We start from the raw sequence: 10,286 nt of genomic DNA, 5'->3' as shown, positions 1-10,286 counted from the left end.
GTCCAAAAGGCCAAAGTCATCTAGCCCTTTTTGATGCCTAAGTCAGGACTGGAAGTCACATTCTCCCAGTTCCCAGGCCAGCACCTTAACCAATACACCAAGGTGGCTCTATTCAACACTTGAGATGTTTACTAAGAAAGTGTTTTCTAACATGTGAAATATTTGAAGACTCAAGTTTCAAAAGAAATATTTACATACATATTTAAGCCACATATGTAAAACCCACAGCATTAAGATACATACACACAAAATTGAAAAGCTGGCCATTTTTCTTTCCAGTTTGACACTTATGTTAATTTAGCATAGTGAAACTAAATAAATACTCTTAATTAGGAAGTACATACTGTGATAAATAAAAAATGCAATATATGATATGAAACCATTTAATTTGCATCTTTCTACATGCAGAATTCCCTCTCTATATATATTTATATAGACATTCACATCCAAAGTAAGGCCATCATTAGTTGCATTACATGATTCCCCCCTCCCCCCCCCCCCCCCCCGAAAAATAAAGAACAAATCATTATAGTCCAAAAGATCTCTCTGGAAGATCTAAGTATTACAGAATCAGGGTCTCAGTATGTGCCAATTTCCAATTTTTCAAAGCCACACACAAGACATGTTCATAAACATTCTTCCATCATCTCATTTCCAAACCCCATTATTTCTAAAAAGATCTGATTGGCTAAGGATTGGGAACATGATATGCTGCTTTTCACTCCTACCAATTCTAATCTCTTTCCAGAGCTCAACAGCTCACCACCACACATCTTTAATGGACTGTGCAAAATAAGCATTGGGGCTATCTTACCAGTCACGGCAAGTATCTACAACAGCAACGACAAAAATGACCCTATGAAAGGCCAGTTGTTGTGGATAGATAAGAAAGGAAAACAACTCCACCCCCACCCCTCGAAAATAAAGACTTCTAAAGTTTGCATTGTCATTGTCTCATTTTTTTCTCCTTGCTTCTGTTGAATGGATATAAAACTGAAAATTACTACCACAGAACCTGATCTATTTCACTGGCAATTATGTTGGCAGATAACAACATATTTAATGAGGGTGCTTCATGCTAACTTTGTCAGCCAGACTCTTTCCTTCTTCTCTCCTCCAATTGTTGTCCATTATCAGCCACAAAGGCAACAGTGCAAAACTCCACCCTTAAAAACAATTCTCGCCAGGTTCGTGCAAAATCGTCCCCCTGAAGCGGCGGGATAGGGCGGGAAAGAATCCCACTGGCGTTAGTGTGGTGAACCACTCCTGACGCAAGCAAATATGGGAAGTCGTGTCACGGCTACATGATATTGGTGGCGAAGAACTGCTGGCTTTGGGATGGGAAAGATGATGATGGTTTGCATCGAGAGAGAGAAATCCCCGATCTTCGTTTTCTTTCTCCTTCTTGCTGTGTGTTTGTCGTACTCTGTTCATGGCTCTTTTAGCTGGTCGGAGAACACAGTTATCCCAGGGGTAGAGCGAAAGAGTGAGCTACCAAAGGCATTTGTCAGCAAGCCAAGTTTTCCAGCATCGCCAGGGATTTACAGTAACAATGCCAAGAGTAAATGAAGAGGCTGGGAAAAATAAGAACTGGGAAGTAACGAAAAAGATGGAAGAAGGAAATTATGGCAAAGAACTATATTACCGTTAGAAACAAAGAACGCACAGAAATACTCTACGGAGAAAGGAAAAAATGTGGATGAAGCGAAAAGCGAGAGAAAGAAAAGCAATGATTTTCCCCCCACCCCCCACCCCATTTGGGTTGGTACAAGTGAGTAGGGGGAGGAATGGAACGTACCAATAACATTTATGGGAGAAGAAAAGACATTGTGGCATCTCCGAGATATCCAGCTTCCCAGGAGGTGCTACGTCATCCAGACTGGGGACAGCTCCTTAGGGAATGGCCTTCAAGAAGGGAGAAGCTTCGCGCGCCGTGGCTCAGCGCGCATGGGGAAAAGTCTGTCTTTCCTCCCCCCCTTCTCTGGCAGGCGGGGTGGTGTGTCCCGTTCCTTTGGAGGGAGGGGCGGCGGGGGCGGTGCCTTCTCTCACAGCGACACACGGACCCGGCGCAGGGAAGAGGAGAAAGAGGCTGTGGTGGGAGCGCTGGGGAGTCGTAGCGGCGGCGGTTGGGAGTAGCTCCTAGCCTTCAGCATGGCCGGGTCCATAGAGACGGCCGCTCCGCCCGGCCGCGAGTTAGCCTCCTCTTCCCCGTCGCCCCGGCATTGTTGCTGCTGCCGCCGCCGAACCATGCCTGCCTTACCCGGCTTGCTGTCGTTGGGTTTACTCCTCTCCCGCGTCTGCTGCGGTGAGTAGTGCAAAAACTTTTTTCCGGGAAGGGGGCGGCGGCGGATTGCCGGACCAAACCAGTTTCTTCCCAAAGTCCATCCCAACGTGGAGGTCGAAGGGGCTGTTGCTGGGAACGGAGTGGCGGACGAGACTTCGGGGAAACTTTTTGGCCGCTCCGCGAGCGAAGTTTCGGTCGGAAAAGGGGGCGGCGGTGAGGCGAGAAGAAAATGCCTCACTTCTTAGAAAGGGCCGATAGAGTAGCGCGCTCCCGCTCGCCCTCTCCCATTTCTGAAGACATTTCGTCCCTGCGTTAATATTTCACCCACATGTAAATGTAGCGGCGGAGAGGTGTGGGGGGGGATGGGGGTCTCGGACGGAGTCGGCCGCTCGGGGCTGCTGCTGGGCTGGACCGGCCCTGGCATTCGCGAGTGCGGGCGGAGAAATCGCGAATCCAGGGGCGGGGGAGGCGGAGAAACCAGGTGGGAAGAAGGGGTGCATGTGCGTGAGAAAGAGTTGCCTGCTCGGTATTCTCTTCGTGTGTCTCCCAGCCTTAAGCTGTGAAACTTGGTTAATGCAGGCTGCATCACTTTGCGGACTAACCAGGATCCGAGCTGTTGTGATCAACATTTGTGACTGTCGCGCCGTGAGCGTCTCTCCCGGTAGGCGTCTCTTTCCGGCGGCGATTTGGTAGGAGCTGGCGAGAGCGCCGAAGCCTGCAATTCTTTCTTTTAGAGACGTGTGTGTGTGTGTGTGTGTGTGTGTTCGTGTGTCTGCCTCAGGCTTTCATTTCTATAAGAAGCGCGCCTCCGTGCGGGCGGGCGGGCGGGAGGCGAAGTGTGTGTCCCGCTGCCTTGTTATGGTTTGTTGTCGGCGCTGTTGCTGGGAGTTAGAGCTTGTAGGGATTCCACTTGTCACTTGGAGCCGCCGCCGAGACCGTTACGTCCAGTATTCTGGGAGGACCGTGACGGGCAGGGCTGGCTGGAAGATGCATTTGCTATCTCGGCTGATGAGAGGGGGTAGCTCTAATGGGGGGAGGGGGTGAAGGACAGGCGGATGTCATTATATGGCTGGACTCCGCCCTTTTCAGTACATTCCATTCCGGATTCCCTACCTTTCTCGGGATTGGGCGGGAGACAGGAAAAAAAAAAAAAAAACCCACTATCTGATTAGGATTGGCAAATAACTAGCTTGATGTTTATTAGCAGGTGCTGAAGCCAACGCGGCTGTGTAGGACATTCGAGTTCATTCTTTCAGAATCTTTTTAGTCTTAAGTATAACTCCTTAGATTTTATCAGTGGTTCCAGTAGACGGATGGAAAAGCAGGTATTGGTACTTTTGAGAACTCAAAAAGAGTGAAGACCTAGCTAAACAATAAACATAAATACCCCAAATCTACTTTGGAAGGATTAAAGATGGATTTTTGTGAAGTAATTGCAGAAAACAGCATGTTAAGATTATTGAACTTGTGTAGCACTAATACTGTCTTATCTGATCTTCTGCAAGCTTAATCAAAAGTAAATACTGCTGAGTTTGTTTCAGGCGAGCCAGAATGGAATTGCAAACTAATTTTCTAGTTGTCTGTAGCTGGAATATGAAGGACAAAGGATAGTTCCTAGTTGTCTGTTTTATTCCTACTCTGCCATAGAGTTATGGTATGAAAAGGAAGATAACATATCCTATAGTGAAATACTTTGGGTAAGCCTCGGCATATGGAAGACTGCCTACCACAAGAGTTAAATGGCTGCATCCTTCTAGTTCAAAAGGTGAGAAGAGTGAGCATACTGATTTCACATCATGCTTTAATACTGTAATAATGATTGTTGTGATTGAAACACAGATTTTGAATGGAAATAACATACTCCTCCATATGATAGAAAGCTAATCTGTTTTTTTTTAATCATTGCTTGCTTATGCCTCTTGAGTTTTCCAAGAGTACATTTTACTAGTTAAAATATGTTGAGGTTTGACAGGATGATTTGATATTAGAAAAAGCTTAAGACAGAGGAATAATCAAGTTGTAATGCATCCTTAGAAAATGGTCATTGTACACAAATTTATTATTATTCTTTATGAGAATAAGAAAGCTTTTCTTGAATTTATTTGAAGTTGGGGGAAATATTGTATTTAACACAACTTAAAGAAAAAAACAAGTCATTACGCCTTTGTATGCTATACTCAAAGAGGTTTTAATCCATTTCATGGCTTACTTTGTGTAAGCAGAGATCAATACCAGCTGAACTCATTGTGTGATTTACAAAGTTAATGCCACCTCCATTCTGCTGGGATACCTTTAGAAGAAGAATCAGAATGAATTCAATAGAACTTAATTTAAAATAGATCTGAATAAAATTTTTAAATGTTGGCAAGTTACAGGAGTTACGTTTGACATCTAAATTTGTTGTGGCATGGAGGAAAACAAGGATATCCTTAACATTGTGTTTGTAATGAATAAATAATCTCACAGTTGCCATATATATGCTTTATTTTGTAGTTTTCTTCAGAACATAAGATGTCTTTCAACATTCAGTAATTATTAAATTTTATTAAGTGTTTCAGATCTGGTTTAAGGCTAGTAAGTAGTCTATTGTCATTCCAGGACTCCTGAAATTTGCCTCAGTTTCTGCAAATGATCATTTTTTTTAGCTTTTTGCTTACTTTATTTTAGCAAGATTTTCATGATAACAAGCAGTAAATTGGCAGTCAGTTGTGCTTCGTTTATAAGTGTATATTATAACTAGCTTATAGCTCTTCACCATAAAAACAGTTTGTTATGAATTCACATTCTCTCTTACTGAGCTTAGTTTGAAAAAGTATGAAGCCAACATATTTCTCAGCTTTATTCATCATTTTTTTTTCTACAAGAGAATTACATGAGACTTGAGCAAAACACTTGTTGAACTCCAAATAATGTTATGCTAATTATTTTATCAACTAAAACCAAATTTTCATGTCACCAAGAGACAAAACTGAATTTTGAAGTAAATTTGTTGCAGAATTCCAATTCAAAAATGAAATTTATATAAAGTGATTTGCCTAGGCAAGGATTAAGTTAGAATGTGTGAAAGATATGATATGCTGTTTTATTATTTGATTTGAATAAACCTAGAGTAAGTTCTTTAGGATATGCTATCCATAGGAGAGCTGACCTATACAGACCTTTCTACTGCTGCTGCTGAGTAACCTAAAAGTGACATAATTTGGAGTCATATCTGTACTTCACAGTTTATAGCAGAGGTCCCCAACCTTTTGGGCACCAGGGACCCATGCCATGGAGAAAGGTTTTTCCGTGGACCAGAAAGGGTGTGGTTTTGAATACTGCCTGCATCCCAAGGAGGGAGCTTTGCTTGTTTGTGCAGCCTGCTTGCTGGTTTGCTACGGACATGGGGTTGGGGACCCTTGGTTTATAGGATGCCTCATAAATGAAGGGCATTTAGGTGCTAACAGGGATTGTGGCTTAGGGGTCTGGTTATTGGGCTTCTTAGCTCCTGGATAATTCCCAAAAGCAATAAATCTACCAAAAGGTAAGAATTTGTTGTGTTGGGATTACTGACCTTTATTCACATGCATACTTTAATAGTTATTATATGCAATTAGGGGATTATATACTACTATTTATATAAGCCATTGTTCCTCCTCTGAAATAATCAAATTAAATTGCAGTTGATCTTCTATATCAGTTGAAATACTTGACAATCTGTGCATACATTTTATAGAAAATGTATGGCGTGTTTAATTTAGAGAAAACAAAATGGATAGATAGAATTATATTTTGTGCAAAGGTGGTAATGCAAGTTATTTGCTGAATGTGATAAGAGCAACATATGAAAATAAAGTATACTTGAGAATAAATAGAAAGCTATGTTAAAGGCTCAACATGAACCAGAGTAAACAATACAAAATGTCTAGAATGCTTGTTATGATATTAGAGATATGTTGGTTGAGGATGTGAATGTGAGGACTTTTGTCTGTAGATGAGGTTATGCTGGCTGAAAATCCAACCATACACAGTAAAGAATATGGATCTGAAAATGTACGAAGACTGACATACTTGTGGTTTACAAAGCAAATTGAAAGAATTATTGTAATTATGCATATATTGTGAAAATCTAGAAAAAGTAAATTTTTATATTTCGCTAGAAAGATTCCTAAAGATGAAAAAGCGATTGGAGAACTTTTATGATTTGAAATTATGGCATAAAGTTAATGGCTAGTATATGTTCCATTGCACAGAATATTTGTTGAAAGAAGCTAAAAGGTCTGTGAATAAAAACTTTTTCCTATTTTCCTGTGTAGAAGTGAGAATTACTTGTATCAGGAGAAGCTGAGGTGTGAGTTGAATGCATTGAAATGGAGTGAATTCATTGGAAAAGGAATACTTAAATAATCATTCTTGTCAAACTGTATTCCCATTTTTTAAAAAATGTATAAGGGATAAAACTTGAGGTGGGGGTATTCACAATTACTAGAATTTCAATTTAAATTCCGCGCATATATCTGCAGAGTATTCAGTCTGACTACAAGGTGAGTTTGAATGCCATACTCGGCTTACAAGTTACAGATAAATATCTGAAAATAAATATACGTGCAGTCGTAAAATTAGAAGGAATCTTATAATCTATTGTAATGTATTCCCAATAGATCAGTGTTTCTCAACCTTGACAATGCTGGCTGTGGAATTCTGGGAGTTGAAGTCCACATGCCTTAAAATTGTCAAGGTTGAGAAACACTGCAATAGATGATACTTTAATGTGACCAGGAAAGAGTAATTAGTTATGTATTTATCATTAAGAAATCTCCACTAGTATTTAGTTGATGTCTGCCTTCCTGTAATTTAAGACCATCATTTTATATTGTGCTTGTGAAGATAACATGGAACAAAAACCTTCCTCTATGGTATACTATCCCCTTTTAAATACATTTATCCTTTTCTGAAGGCCAAATATACCAATTTCCTCATACATTATAAAGTTGTGCTTCCAGGCCCCTAATAATCTTTATTGTATTCTTTTGTATCTTTTTTCATTTTCTTTGAATGTTTCTTTCATATTGAAGGAAAAAACAGTATTATGATTATGCAGTCTGGAAGTCCATCCATGCCCAGGAACAAGTTTCCAGTATATATGAGCAATATCACTAAAATTGCTATTACTGAATCTGAATATCAATACGAGGTAATTGCAAGTGAAGAATAAATGCTCCAAACTTCTAAAGTGAATGTAGTATTAGAGGAAAGACAGAAATTGAAAGTTCAAAAGCATGCAACTAGATAAATAAGTAGATAAATAGGTATCACTTCGATGGAAAGGGAAGAGTGCTCCATGATGTCTTGCTGGCCACATTGCTGGCTCAATGGCTCCTGAAATGGAGATGAGCACCCCCTACTATAGTCGGCAATGACTAGCCGAGTAAAATTAGCAGGAACTCCTTTACCTTTATCGGGAGGTGGTGGCCATGATCAGTCTAATTATATCTTGAATTGTATGGAATCATACACTCTTCATATTTGAGAAAGTGCATGCATCTCTTTGCATATCTTTCTATCTCTACTCCTTTTTGAGTAAAGATTTTTGGAACTAAGCTCCTTGTAGAGAAAACCTTGCACTGATTACTGTAATACTTTGTATAAACAAAAAATGAAGATGAAGTCTTTTGCAGTGGCATAAAAAAGAATGATTTATTTGCAGATAGTCCTTAATTTAAAACCACAGTTATGCCTGATTTTACAATCTTTTTGCTGAGGTCAGAATGCAAATCACTGCGTTCATTAAGCAAATCACATGGTCACTAAGCTAATTGGGTTTCTCCCGTTAACTTTGTTTGTCGGAATCCCCCCTCTTGGGAAGATTGCAGATGGCAATCACATGACCCTGTTGTAAATAAATGTTGGTTGCCAAGTACCTGAATTTTGATCATGAGACCATGGGGATACTGCAATGGTGGTAAGTGCGAGTAAATCACTTTTTTGGAACTATTATAATTTTGAATGGTTGCTAAACGGTTTTAAGTTGAGGAGTACTTATATAGATACTCTATGTGCTATATATCACATTCAAAAACTAAAATATGCTTCAAACCATATAGCTGCAGTGCAGAGGGAAACTTTTCTGCAACTCCTTATAGCAAATGTGTATTTCTTCTAGTTATTTGGTAGTGTCATGGAAAAACCCAATGAAAAAAACGAAACAGCAACACAAAGCAATACTTCTTACTTTTAAGATTCAGAGATTTTATTTCAGCAATAATTTGGAACACACACAAACATCACTTATGTTAAAAATCCATTGCAATAAGGTCCAATGGCATAGCAGATTCAACAAGGACGGCTATTGGACAGTGGCAAATCAATCAGGTCCAGTCCCAACCTTTTATACCCTTTCTCATACTAAGACCGTAGACAGATGGTTAGCAACCCTGCACTTTCTGCAGACTTTCTGCTGGCCATAACTTTTTATCCATGTATATCTGAAGCCTACCCATCAACTACTTTCAGTTCCCCATTTCTCACAATTCCAGTCCTTGTGTTCTAAATATATTTGAAACAAGCAAGCTTAGCAAAATCATATTGAGTAAAGTACACTTGAAGTTTAGATTACAAATAGTTCCTTCCACTTGTAAAACTGAGCATAGCACAGTCTTTGGTTCAACACTTTTTCCATGAGGCCTGATTTAGTTTTCCTGGGCCTAAATCTTGCATAAAAGAAAAATAGCCAATTTTTTTTCATTTTCCACAGTAGTAACTGCATTATCCCAGATAAGATGAATCTGCTTTAAGAAGTTAAAGACAGGTGTCGCATTCATGTCCCAGCATACAGTTGTGTCTTAAATTTGAAGTTCTGGAAATCATATTATTTAGTGAAATGCTAGCAATAAAACTGACCATTTTAAGGAAAAAAAGTACTGATTCGTTAAGATTTATGTTAATACAAAATTAAACCTAAGGAAGTAATCTGAGAAACAGCAAATTTATGATTTGGGCTTTGTTCCACCTGTCTAATAAATGATTTTAGGCAAACTAGTCCAAATCTTGATGAATAAATGAATGATCTGGATTGTGAGAATGATAAAAACTTAATTTTTCAACTATGTTGTAAATATTTCTGATAATTACACATGTAAATATTTTTATAATATAGAAACAATACATTTGTTCTAATATTATAAAGATAGTCCTCGACTTACAGCAGCTCATTTAGTGAACTTTCCAAGTTACAACACTGGAAAAAGTGACTTATGACCATTTTTCACACAACCATTGCAACATCCCCACGGTCACATGATCAAAATTCAGAGTCTTGGTAACTGGTTCATATTTGTGATGGATGCAGTGTCCCAGGTCATATGATCACCTTTTGGGATCTTCTGACAAAGTCAATGGAGAAGCCAGTTTCACTTAACAACGATGTCACTAACTTAACAAATGAAATGATTCACTTCAGAACTGTGACAAGAAAAAATGTAAAATAGGGCAAAGTCACTTAACAAATGTTTTACTTAGCAACATAAATTTTGGTCGTAACTCGAGGACTACCTGTATTTGCAAAATTACTGGATACAAAATGCATGACACAATAATTTCGAATAAGAACTATTACTGCTGTTTTGAATGAAATTCAGTAGGCTTTCTCTGCTACCTCACTTGAATTTTATTAGGAATTATTTCATCAAGACCAATTAAATGAATAATACTTACGCAGAATACTAGCCTTCAGCATCTTCTTCATTTCCAAAAAGAATCTGTCTGGATATTACCGGATATTTTTCTGTGCAAATCTCTTATTCTGAAAACCTTTTTTGCAATCTAACATTTCATGTAGCAGATCTGTGACTTTGAATCTTCAAACATGTATTCAGGACATCTTTCTGTATGTTTTAATTGCATGCTATCTATTGGTTCTTATACAAGCAATTTCAGTTTTCATTCTTCACAAAGTCTGAGATATTACATGCTTGAAGGTCAATTTTATTCCTAGAGCATATCTGAGAAGCATTTGACAATAGAA

General features: G+C 39.1%; 1 protein-coding gene across 3 annotated transcripts in view; it reads left to right on the top strand.

Moving 5' to 3' along the window:
- Positions 1–2,008: 2,008 nt before the first annotated feature.
- The window catches only part of NECTIN3 (nectin cell adhesion molecule 3), a 64,493-nt gene continuing 56,215 nt past the window's right edge, over positions 2,009–10,286 (top strand). For all 3 annotated transcript variants that reach the window (XM_039364984.1, XM_039364985.1, XM_039364981.1), the window contains exon 1: positions 2,009–2,305. In XM_039364984.1, coding sequence (XP_039220918.1) covers positions 2,152–2,305 — 154 coding nt within the window. In that variant the 5' untranslated portion in view covers positions 2,009–2,151. The remainder of the gene's footprint in view (positions 2,306–10,286) is intronic.

Source organism: Crotalus tigris, unplaced genomic scaffold, assembly GCF_016545835.1.
Source record: "Crotalus tigris isolate CLP2741 ecotype Arizona unplaced genomic scaffold, ASM1654583v1 scf7180000019944.6993514239:2294586, whole genome shotgun sequence".
Lineage (NCBI taxonomy): Eukaryota > Metazoa > Chordata > Lepidosauria > Squamata > Viperidae > Crotalus > Crotalus tigris.
The sequence above is the reverse complement of the archived record's forward strand: the minus strand, read 5'-3'. Positions and strand labels throughout refer to the sequence as shown.